We start from the raw sequence: 13,823 nt of genomic DNA, 5'->3' as shown, positions 1-13,823 counted from the left end.
ATATATGGGCAAAACTTGGCGCGAAACGCGTGCCCATTGCGGTTCCCTTTGTCTATTTGTATATTTTGTTTTCAAATGTAAATATATTGTGATTTAGGATGAACTCATCTAATATAAACTGGCCTTGTAAGTTGGGCAATGTCACTTCCTGTTGGAGGAGATGCTTTATGGCATTTATTCCTGCTTTGCGAGGAAAGTTAGAATACAAAGCTGAGACATCTAGTGTTGTCCAAATATAAGATTCTTCCCATTCCACCTCTTTAAGGAGCGATATTAGGCTTGCTGAGTTCTTTAGTTATGAGTGGAGGTTAATCACATATTTCTGTAGTAGAACATCTACGTAATGTGACAAGTTGCAGGTCAGAGAAGAGATGCCAGAGATGATTGGTCTTCCCAACGGATTATTGATAGATTTGTGTACCTTGGGTAGATGATAAAATAAAGCTAAATTTGGATGATCTACAGTGATATATTCTTTTTTTTTTTTTTGACAGAATATGTTGGTTTTTGGCTTCTTCCAGCAGATGTGTCAATTTTTGGGTGTCATCTTTTATTGGATTTTCGGTTAGGATTTGGTAGTAATCTTTTTCTTTCAATATTCTGTGAGCACGTTTTAGCGCTTTCTAGCACAGCAACAAGGCAATAAAGTCAATTTTCAGGGTTTTTGTACAATTCTCAGAACTTGCAGTACTGTGAAACATGCAATTTGATCCGGTTCTGTTGTGAAACACACAACTGGATCCGGTTCTGTTGGCACACAGCTCGATCCTGTTGGTACACAGCTCGATCCTGTTCGTGACGCCAAAAATGCAATGAGCAGGACCGTGGTACGGTTAGGCGGACGCCAAAATATGCAGTGCGTCCGGATATGGGTATAATAGTCTATGTTTTTTGTTTGTGACGCCAATTGCAGCGTGCGCAGGGTACAGTCTCAGGGCCCTTTAACCACCTCAGCCCCCAGTGCTTAAACACCCTGAAAGACCAGGCCACTTTTTACACTTCTGACCTACACTACTTTCACCGTTTATTGCTCGGTCATGCAACTTACCACCCAAATGAATTTTACCTCCTTTTCTTCTCACTAATAGAGCTTTCATTTGGTGGTATTTCATTGCTGCTGACATTTTTACTTTTTTTTGTTATTAATCGAAATTTAACGATTTTTTTGCAAAAAAATGACATTTTTCACTTTCAGTTGTAAAATTTTGCAAAAAAAACGAGATCCATATAGAAATTTTGCTCTAAATTTATTGTTCTACATGTCTTTGATAAAAAAAAAATGTTTGGGTAAAAAAAAAAAATGGTTTGGGTAAAAGTTATAGCGTTTACAAACTATGGTACAAAAATGTGAATTTCCGCTTTTTGAAGCAGCTCTGACTTTCTGAGCACCTGTCATGTTTCCTGAGGTTCTACAATGGCCAGACAGTACAAACACCCCACAAATGACCCCATTTCGGAAAGTACACACCCTAAGGTATTCGCTGATGGGCATAGTGAGTTCATAGAACTTTTTATTTTTTGTCACAAGTTAGCGGAAAATGATGATATTTTTTATTTTTTTTTCTTACAAAGTCTCATATTCCACTAACTTGTGACAAAAAATAAAAACTTCTATGAACTCACTATGCCCATCACGAAATACCTTGGGGTCTCTTCTTTCCAAAATGGGGTCACTTGTGGGGTAGTTATACTGCCCTGGCATTCTAGGGGCCCAAATGTGTGGTAAGGAGTTTGAAATCAAATTCTGTAAAAAATGACCTGTGAAATCCGAAAGGTGCTCTTTGGAATATGGGCCCCTTTGCCCACCTAGGCTGCAAAAAAGTGTCACACATCTGGTATCTCTGTATTCAGGAGAAGTTCAGGAATGTGTTTTGGGGTGTCTTTTTACATATACCCATGCTGGGTGAGATAAATATCTTGGTCAAATGCCAACTTTGTATAAAAAAATGGGAAAAGTTGTCTTTTGCCAAGATATTTCTCTCACCCAGCATGGGTATATGTAAAATGACACCCCAAAACACATTCCCCACCTTCTCCTGAGTACGGAGATACCAGATGTGTGACACTTTTTTGCAGCCTAGGTGGGCAAAGGGGCCCATATTCCAAAGAGCACCTTTCGGATTTCACAGGTCATTTTTTACAGAATTTGATTTCAAACTCCTTACCACACATTTGGGCCCCTAGAATGCCAGGGCAGTATAACTACCCCACAAGTGACCCCATTTTGGAAAGAAGAGACCCCAAGGTATTCGCTGATGGGCATAGTGAGTTCATGGAAGTTTTTATTTTTTGTCACAAGTTAGTGGAATATGAGACTTTGTATGAAAAAAAAAAAAAAAAAAAAATCAGCATTTTCCACTAACTTGTGACAAAAAATAAAAAATTCTAGGAACTCGCCATGCCCCTCACGGAATACCTTGGGGTGTCTTCTTTCCAAAATGGGGTCACTTGTGGGGTAGTTATACTGCCCTGGCATTTTCCAGGGGCCCTAATGTGTGGTAAGTAGGTAAATGACCTGTGAAATCCTAAAGGTGCTCTTTGGAATATGGGCCCCTTTGCCCACCTAGGCTGCAAAAAAGTGTCACACATGTGATATCGCCGTATTCAGGAGAAGTTGGGGAATGTGTTTTGTGGTGTCATTTTACATATACCCTTGCTGGGTGAGAGAAATATCTTGGCAAAAGACAACTTTTCCCATTTTTTTATACAAAGTTGGCATTTGACCAAGATATTTCTCTCACCCAGCATGGGTATATGTAAAATGACACCCCAAAACACATTCCCCAACTTCTCCTGAGTACGGCGATACCAGATGTGTGACACTTTTTTGCAGCCTAGATGCGCAAAGGTGCCCAAATTCCTTTTAGGAGGGCATTTTTAGACATTTGGATACCAGACTTCTTCTCACGCTTTGGGGCCCCTAGAATGCCAGGGCAGTATAAATACCCCACATGTGACCCCATTTTGGAAAGAAGACACCCCAAGGTATTCAATGAGGGGCATGGCGAGTTCATAGAAATTTTTTTTTTATGGCACAAGTTAGCGGAAATTTATATATTTTTTTTTTTTCTCACAAAGTCTCCCGTTCCGCTAACTTGGGACAAAAATTTCAATCTTTCATGGACTCAATATGCCCCTCACGGAATACCTGGGGGTGTCTTCTTTCCGAAATGGGGTCACATGTGGGGTATTTATACTGCCCTGGCATTCTAGGGGCCCTAAAGCGTGAGAAGAAGTCTGGAATATAAATGTCTAAAAATTTTTACGCATTTGGATTCCGTGAGGGGCATGGTGAGTTCATGTGAGATTTTATTTTTTGACACAAGTTAGTGGAATATGAGACTTTGTAAGAAAAAAATAAAATAATTCCGCTAACTTGGGCCAAAAAAATGTCTGAATGGAGCCTTACAGAGGGGTGATCAATGACAGGGGGGGGTGATCAATGACAGGGGGGTGATCAATGACAGGGGGGTGATCAATGACAGGGGGGTGATCAGGGAGTCTATATGGGGTGATAACCACAGTCATTGATCATGCCCCTGTAAGGCTTCATTCAGACGTCCGGATGCGTTTTGCGGATCCGATCCATCTATCAGTGCATCCGTAAAAATCATGCGGACATCTGAATGGAGCTTTACAGGGGGGTAATCAATGACAGGGGGGTAATCAATGACAGGGGGGTGATCAGGGAGTCTATATGGGGTGATCACCCCCCCGTCATTGATCCCCCTCCTGTAAGGCTTCATTCAGACGTCCGGATGCGTTTTGCAGATCGGATCCATCTATCAGTGGATCCGTAAAAATCATGCGGACGTCTGAATGGAGCTTTACAGGGGGGTAATCAATGACAGGGGGGTGATCAGGGAGTCTATATGGGGTGATCACCACAGTCATTGATCATGCCCCTGTAAGGCTTCATTCAGACGTCCGGATGCGTTTTGCGGATCCCATCCATCTATCAGTGGATCCGTAAAAATCATGCGGACATCTGAATGGAGCTTTACAGGGGGGTAATCAATGACAGGGGTGTAATCAATGACAGGGGGGTGATCAGGGAGTCTATATGGGGTGATCAGGGGTGATCAAGGGTGAATAAGGGGTTAATAAGTGACAGGGGGGGGGTGTAGTGTAGTGGTGCTTGGTGCTACTTTACTGAGCTACCTGTGTCCTCTGGTGGTCGATCCAAACAAAGGGGACCACCAGAGGACCAGGTAGCAGGTATATTAGACGCTGTTATCATAACAGCGTCTAATATACCTGTTAGGGGTTAAAAAAAAACACATCTCCAGCCTGCCAGCGAACGATCGCCGCTGGCAGGCTGGAGATCAACTCTCTTACCTTCCGTTCCTGTGAGCGCGCGCGCCTGTGTGCGCGCGTTCACATGAAATCTCGCGTCTCGCGAGAGGACGCACCGGCGCGTCCACCCAGAAGAGCAGGGCCGCCGCAAAGACGCAATCCTGCGTACGGCGGTCCTGAGGAGGTTAAGATGTTGCAACTCACGTACCAGGTGAGGAATGCCAGAGTGGTGTAATGTCTCTGTGTGGTAGTGGCAATAGTGTCAACGGTGTCTCCTACCTGGGTACGGCTGGACTCCTGGATCCTGGCTCACTTGCAATCAATGAGTGTGTTGCTAGTAGGAGTAATTGAGGAACTTGGTAGCAGTAAATGAGATCCAGACTTGGAATATAATTCAACCTTTCTTTACTGGAGGCAGCATTAATCCACATGAGATACAGCAATAGTCTTGGGTCCCAGCAGGTATTGGCAATGTATGGCAGGGATCAATATCTCTTCTGCTTCTATCATGTGCCTGGGGAATATGGCAGCAATCTGTCTTCTGTTCTGTCTATCTTCTGCTGTGTTGGGGATTGACTAGCTGAGGAGGAATTTGGCTTCTCCTGGTCTCTGGATGGTACTCACAGTTATGCTCACAGGGAATGGCTCTTCCTGGAGTTCTGGAGGTGGCTGCTTACTTGTCACCAGTTGAGGCTGAAGGGCTCAGACTGGGAATGAAGATCTTTGGTCTCAGCCGAGACTCAATCCTGGGTTGGGATCCCTAGAACTGGGAGATCCTATCAGCACAGCCTTCCCCTAGCCGGGGTGGCTGGCACACTAACACTAACTTCCTTTCCTCCCCATGAGGCAGGATGTGGGAACATTCCACACCTCCTGAAAGAGGGGGGAGCTAAACTGGAATGTACTATTCCAGTCTAGATATGCTAAACTGTTACTAAGGTCCTGCTAAACATTGCTGCCACCTGCTGGTGTACATGAAAATTACAGCAAATACATGTAACAGGCATTGCAGTCCGCAATGCACGGGCACCGTCCGTGGGGCAGCCGCATGGGGATCATGGACCCATTCACTTGAATGGGTCCGCGATCCCTCCATTCCGCAAAAAGATAGAGCATGTTCTATCTTTTTGCGGTGCGGAGGCACAGAACGGAACCCCAGAAAGCACTCCGTAGTGTTCTGTTCCGTGCTTCCGTTTCGCATCTCCAGATTTGTGGACCCATTGAAATGAATGGGTCCGCATCCGTGATGCGAAATGACAATGGAATGTTGCCCGTGTATTGCGGATCCGCAATACGGGAACGGGACACCAATGGTCGTGTGAACGAGCCCTAAGGCCTCATGCACACGACCGTTGTTTTGGTCCGCATCCGAGACGCAGTTTTTGTGGCTTGGATGCGGACCCATTCACTTCAATGGGGCCGCAAAAGATGTGGACAGCACTCGGTGTTGCTCCGTTCCGTGGTCCGCAAAAAATATATAACCTGTCCTATTCTTCGGACAAGAATAGACAGTTATATCAATGGCTGTCCGTGCCGTTCCGCAAATTGCGGAACGCACACAGACGGCATCCGTGTTTTGCGGATCCACAATTCACAGACCGCAAAACACAACGGTCAGCATGTGTGATACAGAAACGGAGCTGTGTATCTGAGCCTATGCAATGATACATTGCAACCTGAAGCTCCTCTCTGCCCATACACTGCGCTTTACTATTCCATTATTTTTTTAAAAATATAATAAAAAAATAATATATACATATATATATATTTTTATATATATATATATATTTATATATATATATATATATATATATATTTAAAAAAAAATAAATAATATATATATATATATATATATATATATATATATATATATATATATATACCAGTAACAAATATGGCGGATACTTGACTTCCGCTCTGCCCGGAAGTGTCTCTCTTGTGTTGTAGCTTCAAGAACTCTATGATTTTGACACGTTGCACGTCAGGAAACGTCACCCGGCTGGAGCACCCTGGGATGTGTAGTGCTCTTGGGCGACGTCATCTTGCTTTACCTGAGGAGAGGTTTGGGCCCGGACTACAAGTCCCGGCAGACAGTTCGTCCCTCTGGTAGCTATTGAAGCCGGCTCCTGTGAGCAGAGCAGTCTCCGAGAAGTCAGCATGTCCGGGAAGGTAAAGGTTCGGGCGGCCGCCAATGCGGACTCTATGGTCGGGGCCGTGTCTGTGAATGAGAGGATCCTGAGAGACTGCCATAACCTGTACACCGACCCGGAGAACGGTAAGGCGCTGCACCGAACCCTCTGCTGTGGTAAAGCATCGTCCGGGGCCCAGTGCTTCTGAGTCTGCACATCACTGCCCCCTGTATGTGTGTATATATCTGTCAGTGCCCCCCAGTATGTGTGTGTATATCTGTCAGTGCCCCCCAGTGTGTGTGTATATATCTGTCAGTGCCCCCCAGTATCTGTGTGTGTATGTCTGTCAGTGCCCCCCAGTGTGTGTGTGTATATCTGTCAGTGCCCCCCAGTATGTATGTGTGTGTATATCTGTCAGTGCCCCCCAATATGTGTGTGTATGTCTGTCAGTGCCCCCCAGTATGTGTGTGTATGTCTGTCAGTGCCCCCCAGTATGTATGTGTGTATATATCTGTCAGTGCCCCCCAGTATGTGTGTGTGTATATCTGTCAGTGCCCCTCAGTGTGTGTGTGTATGTCTGTCAGTGCCCCCCAGTATGTATGTGTGTGTATGTCTGTCAGTGCCCCCCAGTATGTGTGTGTATATCTGTCAGTGCCCCCCAGTATGTGTGTGTATGTCTGTCAGTGCCCCCCAGTATGTATGTGTGTGTATATCTGTCAGTGCCCCCCAGTGTATGTGTGTGTATATCTGTCAGTGCCCCCCAGTGTATGTGTGTGTATGTCTGTCAGTGCCCCCCAGTGTGTGTGTGTGTATATCTGTCAGTGCCCCCCCAGTATGTGTGTGTATATGTCAGTGCCCCCCAGTATGTGTGTATATATCTGTCAGTGCCCCCCAGTATGTGTGTGTATGTCTGTCAGTGCCCCCCAGTATGTGTGTGTATGTCTGTCAGTGCCCCCCAGTATGTGTGTGTATATCTCAGTGCCCCCCAGTATGTATGTGTGTATATATCTGTCAGTGCCCCCCAGTATGTGTGTGTGTGTATATCTGTCAGTGCCCCCCAGTATGTGTGTGTATGTCTGTCAGTGCCCCCCAGTGTGTGTGTGTATATCTGTCAGTGCCCCCCCAGTATGTGTGTATATCTGTCAGTGCCCCCCAGTATGTGTGTATATATCTGTCAGTGCCCCCCAGTATGTGTGTGTATGTCTGTCAGTGCCCCCTGTATGTGTGTGTGTGTGTATGTCTGTCAGTGCCCCCCCAGTATGTATGTGTGTATATCTGTCAGTGCCCCCCCAGTATGTATGTGTGTATATCTGTCAGTGCCCCCCAGTATGTATGTGTGTGTATGTCTGTCAGTGCCCCCCCAGTATGTATGTGTGTATATCTGTCAGTGCCCCCCCAGTATGTATGTGTGTATATCTGTCAGTGCCCCCCAGTATGTATGTGTGTGTATGTCTGTCAGTGCCCCCCCAGTATGTATGTGTGTATATCTGTCAGTGCCCCCCCAGTATGTATGTGTGTATATCTGTCAGTGCCCCCCAGTATGTATGTGTGTGTATGTCTGTCAGTGCCCCCCAGTATGTGTGTGTATATCTGTCAGTGCCCCCCAGTATGTGTGTGTATATCTGTCAGTGCCCCCCAGTATGTGTGTGTATATGTCAGTGCCCCCCAGTATGTGTGTGTATATCTGTCAGTGCCCCCCAGGCTGCATATACAGTGCACCCCCCCTCTGCTCCCTTGTTGCATATATATTCACCCCCCACTGGTTGTGGCTTATTTGTTGGTTTCCTCTTCACCCGGTTGTAGACCTGGCACCACAGCGGGCAGACGGGGACTTTCCACTGATTGTATTCGGTTTGGTGACATAGCGCGGGCATCAATGTGAGGACATAAAGCACCGTTCACACTGCGCCTTCAGTAACTGAAAACGTGAACCCGACCGAACCTGTTCTTATCAGTGATAAGTCTGCCCGGTCTAGTCTGCCTGGTGCGGGGCGGCACCCTCTGCGTGCTGGCAGTGCCAGGTCAGTGCCCGTCTCATTCCCCTGCAGGACGCCCCCTGCTGCTCATTTATTACTGCACATAAAGAAGAAACGGCACCCGCCTGGTACTTCTCCCCCACCCCCGCCATACATCTCTAGACGCCCTAGCTGTGTATATATCCCTGGGCCCCCCCCCCTCCCCCGGTTCGATACCCTTGTGACGTCCTGTGCCTCCTCCGCAGGGCTCATCGCTCTCGCCTCTCACCTCGGCCTCACGTTCTTACCTCCGAGGAAGAAGATCACGGTGATGTTAATGGGGAACCACTCCGCCGGGAAGAGCAGCTTCATCAACTGGTGAGTACTGGGGTAACCCTGTCCTCCCCTCAGTCCGGGGGGGGGCTTTTCGCGTGCTGTCCCCCCTCCCTGGCTGGCGCTCTGCGGGGCTGTCTTGGCCGCTCACGGTGTCCCTTCCTCTGCGCAGGTACATAGAGGAGCACATACAGCGCACCGGCGTCGCCATAGAAACTCAAGGCTTCGCGTTCATTACAAGCGGCCGCAAGAGAGAGTCTCTGACGGTAAGCGGGGGAAGTCCGTACGATGGGGGTAGTGGGAGGTAATAATTGTAATGGCGGTCCGGATTATTGCACAGTTACAGGAGTGATGGCAGGGTAGATTGTGAGCTCTTGGGTTTAGGGGGAAACTTTGTGTCTCACGATGACTTCTTCTGCAGGGCGATGCCACCCTTCACCTTTACCCTCACTTCAAGCCGCTGCAGACCTTCCAAGGTAAGGCGAACCCCTTCCCCATGCAGCCGGTCAGTCACCCCTGCCGGGAGAAGGGCGCCCCCCGGTGTCCGTGCTGCTCTTCTGAGCCCTGTCCTCGCTCCTCCAGGTGTGTCCGAATACCTGTGCACCGAGATCTCCACCTCACGGCAGAAGAAGTTTAGTCTCGTGACCTTCGTGGACACCCCGGGCCTGGTGGATGGCGACATGAAGTATCCCTTTAATGTAAATGGGGCCCTCCTGTGGCTAGGTGAGTGTACTGCACATTCATCAGTGGAGGCAGCGCCAAGGCCTGTGATCCGACCGCTTCAGGGAGGTACGTGTCCTGTAATCCAGCATCAGTAGGACCTGTTGGGTCAGGTATTCTGGATTATTGAATGTCACCGCCGTGGTTATATGGTAGAGGAACGACTACATTGATCTGAATGAAGTAATGAGCCACCTTAAAGCAGTCGCCCCCTCTGTCCGAAATAGCCGATAACCTAGAACAACAGCAGGAACATCCCAAAAATGTGGGACCCCCATTGTTGCTGGTAACCCCATTAATGGGCTAGATTATGAAATATTCCAGTTTACCAGACGTAGTTGGGGTTAGCCCCTCCCCCATGACCATGGGGATCGGGGCTGATCGCGGGCCGTGTCTTTCAGGGGAGCTCTGCGACCTGGTGCTGGTTTTCTTCGACCCGATGGGTCAGGCGCTGTGTAAACGCACCCTGGATATCGTGGAGAAGCTCAACGAAAGCCACGGAGACAAACTGCGCTTCTACCTGAGCAAAGCGGACGAGGCCGGAAGTGAGAGTGACCGCCAGGTGAGGAGGCGGAGCCGGTGACATCACTGCTTATACTCCAGTCACATCCCGAGCTGCTGCGTTCATAGGTCTGGTGTCTGCCATTCTGAAGCTTATATCTGGGCTGCTGATACGCCATAATTCTCTACACTACATCTCCTGCAATGCACCAGCCGGACACTGAACCAGCAGAATTATAAATGCAGCTCTGGGTGTGACTTGTGTCTAAACATTGTGTTTTTTATTTTATTTTTTTCGTGTGTCTTCAGAGAGTTCTGATGCAGATTGTCCAAGAGTTGTGTAAGAGGCCCGGGCTGAACAAGTGTGGGTTTGACATGCCGACCATCTACATCCAGAACCCCAATAAGGTAATATTGCCCATAATCCCCATCGTACGATACTGCCCTCTGGTGTCCGCTGTGGTGTTCATAGTCCGCCTCTTTGCAGCCGAGTCGCTGCGTCAATCAGATTGAAGATGTTTGTAAAGCTATTGAGAAAACCATCACCCAGACGTTGCAGACCACACTCAACACTCTCGGGAGAGACTGCCAGAGACTGAGCGAGAGCATCGAGAGCAAACTACAGGAGGATGAGTGAGTGCGGGGGGGTCCATCCTGTGATCCGGCTGGTTGTATCTGGTGCTGAACTTCTCCCCATCTCCCCCTCAGTGACACCGTGTGGAGTAACAGACGTGCCCGTGTCCGTGGCTGTCTCTTTGGGCTGACAGCCTGCCTGCTTCCGGTCTTCCTCTTCGCCTCCATATTGTTTGGTGCCATCCCCCGCAGCTTCTGGCTGAGTCTTCTCGGGTTGTCAGGGGTGGAGACCCTCGAGATCTACCTGGTGAGGATGACCCTAGACTCTGTGTGTTTTTTTTTTTTACTGCTTGCTGTCAGTGAACGGGAACATTCTTGTTTACATCCAGAGGCTGACACTGCCTGTTCAGAGCTGGTATTTGGTACATTGTACTAGTGCAGGGATGCTCAACCTGCGGCCCTCCAGCTGTTGTAAAACTACAACTCCCACCATGCCCTTCTGTAGGCTGTCTGGGAATGATGGGAGTTGTAGTTTAGCAACAGCTGGAGGGCCGCAGGTTGAGCATGCCTGCCCTAGTGTAAAGGAATATCTTCTCCTCGACTGATACATTGCAACAAACTTTCTGGGCAGGAGAGATTTGTGTTGTGTTCATCTCGCATGATTGTTGAGACTGAAGCATTGTACCAAACCCTCAGCCCTGAAAAAATGTTAGGTCAGGATTAGTGTTGAGCGAACTTGTGTTTTAAGTTCGGCGTCTAAAGTTCGGCTTCCGGTTAGCGGAGAATCCCGATATGGATTCCGAATTCCGTTGTGGTTCGTGGTAGCGGAATCAATAATCGGCCATTATTGATTCCGCTACCACGGACCACAACGGAATTCGGAATCCATATCGGGATTCTCCGCTAACCGGAAGCCGAACTTTAGACGCCGAACTTAAAACACAAGTTCACTCAACACTAGTCAGGATAGGTTTTCAGCCGCTGCATGACACCAACAGCAAGCAGAGCTATTGCTGAGGCAGCTGAAATCCAAAGTTGCAGAACTTTTCATGATACAGTCACTGGACGCTGTCCCTTTTAAACCGTTGTACATGGATTTTTGTCTGTATGGGGCCACAGTATGAGCCAGGGGCCCCTCTGTGGACATTGCTGCACGTTCTGCTTGTTGTGTAACTGGTTTCTTCTCATTCTCGCCCCAGTCTCCCCTGCAGACCCTGTGGTCGATGGTCCCGGAGGACTACGTGCTCTACACCTTCCTGGGGCTGCTGCTCCTCAGCCTGATCTTCCTGTTCGTGGCCCAGAGATGTTTCAGGTAACAGACATGTGACGCTGAGGGTTGTACTCCTAGGAAGCTGAGATACGTGCAGCTGTTTGAGTCTTCATGCAGAGTGATGGGAAGGGGATATGCGGAGGCTGCTAACACATCACTTCAGTGCCGACAGCCCCTGTATCTCAGCTTCCTGGACCCCAGTGCGTACTCCATGGCGTTTCCTGTTGTCTGACCTGTGTTTTCCTCCCCAGAACCCGTGAGACTCTTACCAAGAAAGAAAGACGCTATCTGATGGACCGCCGCTGCTATGTCACCGAGGTCGTGGAGCACAAGAGGGTAAGGCGCTCGTCGCGTTCACGGCTGCCGTGCAGCACGTGGCGCCGCTTCTCACCATTCTCCTCCTTGTCTCTGTAGAAGCAGCTGTACGAGGATTACCTGAAGCAGAGCGTGGGCGAACACGACATGATCTGAGGAGCCCCTGCTTTAACCCCTACCATGCCACGGGGGACAAACACAAAACACTATCAGCCGCAGTAACCCCCACAATCCCTGCTCCGATCATGTCACCCAGCACTGGCCGCCATACTGGCCACTGAGGAGTTTACAGTATTGTCCTGAAGGCAAATCCTCTCACCAGCAATAACTATTGATCAGGACGTCTCTCCTTCCTCTTTAATTACAAATCACGGACGGGGATGCATTTTTTAATACTAACTGCACCCCTCCCACCCTCCATGTCTGGACCTGTCTGCCTGCGTGACCGATTAGAGCAAGAAGTTACCCCCCCCCCCCAGGATAGATTTACATCTGCATCACCCATCGGTGTCCTGCAGGGGTTAGAGCCCCCCAAAATGTACGAGGCTTTGCAGTGCCAGAAACTGCTAGATGTAATATGTATAATCCAGATGTAGCAGAGCTGAGTGTTACATAGGACTGCAGGTGACATCTACTACATTATCTTTTCACTGTACATATTCAGCTCTGCTACATCTGTGTACCGTATAGTTTGCTGTATCATGTGTCGATTTATACTCCCTTGATGCTTGGCTCCTGTAGACGGATCATGGTGCTCTTACATAAGCTGAGGAACGGCGCCGGACTCTGTTTTTTGCGCTTTGTTCGGTGCCTTTTTTTTATTGTTACAAATGTGAACTGTGACTGGGATTCTTACACTGCCAGTATCGAGCAGCAGGGGGCGCTCGCTCTGCACTCCATGTTACATCCCCCTCCCCCCATCTGATCTCATCCATATTCTTCCATTTTTGTACAAGAGAATAAATAAGTTATTTACATTGGTGGAGATTTCTTGTGCCCGGGAGAGCGGGGAGCGTATTTCCTGCAGCCGCTGGTCGGAGGGGAGGCGAGGTCGCTGCCACCTAGAAGAATGGTCATCTGCACCACAGGCCACCACCATCATCAGGTTGTCAGGACCTCCGGGGGTCTAGGTTTTGTCACTGCTCTTTACAGGGCCATACGAAGTCTGCAGTAGGGTCCATCCAGGGATCGGTGGTCTTATGTGAATGTAAGGCGTCTTTCACACGAGCGATACGGATTGTGTCCGATCTGTTCAGGAAAAAGGTTTTGCAGCAAGTTCAGGCAGTTTTGTCGGCCATTGCGTTCAGTGTTTCAGTTTTTTCCGTGTGGGTGCAATCAGTTTTTGATGCGTGAAAAAGAACAGAAGAATATCAATCTACATCTCCTAGCAACCATCAGTGAAAAACGCATTGTATCTGGATGACTTCAGTTTTTCACTGCGGCCCCTTCACTTATATGGAACCAGAGCTGCGGGAAAAACTCAGAATATAGAACGTGCTGCGATTTTTCCTAAACGCATAAATGATGCGAGAAATGAAACGAATGGATCAGGATTTAGTCCGGGTGCTATGTGTTTGCTTCATGCACTTAGATGGAAAACTCACAGGTGTGAAGGAGGCCAAACTGTTCTCTGTTGATACTGCTTTCTTCTATGTTTTTTTTTAATTTTTTTTTATTGGTATGGTCTTACTGGTATTTTACGTTTTTCCCCAAATGTCCAGTAGAGATTCT

The 13,823-nt window shown here is 48.1% G+C and overlaps 1 protein-coding gene across 1 annotated transcript; it reads left to right on the top strand.

Moving 5' to 3' along the window:
- The first annotated feature begins 6,266 nt into the window (after positions 1–6,266).
- Positions 6,267–13,063, top strand: LOC121007569. The gene is made up of 12 exons (XM_040439598.1): positions 6,267–6,571; positions 8,647–8,758; positions 8,886–8,979; positions 9,135–9,189; positions 9,296–9,436; positions 9,835–9,995; positions 10,244–10,342; positions 10,422–10,567; positions 10,643–10,814; positions 11,707–11,819; positions 12,029–12,113; positions 12,192–13,063. Exons 1-12 carry the CDS (start codon positions 6,454–6,456, stop codon positions 12,246–12,248), a joined length of 1,353 nt encoding a protein of 450 aa, XP_040295532.1. The 5' UTR covers positions 6,267–6,453; the 3' UTR covers positions 12,249–13,063.
- Positions 13,064–13,823: the final 760 nt, after the last annotated feature.

This window comes from Bufo bufo, chromosome 7 (genome assembly GCF_905171765.1).
Source record: "Bufo bufo chromosome 7, aBufBuf1.1, whole genome shotgun sequence".
Classification (NCBI taxonomy): Eukaryota; Metazoa; Chordata; class Amphibia; order Anura; family Bufonidae; genus Bufo; species Bufo bufo.
This window is presented reverse-complemented; position numbering and strand designations above follow the sequence as displayed.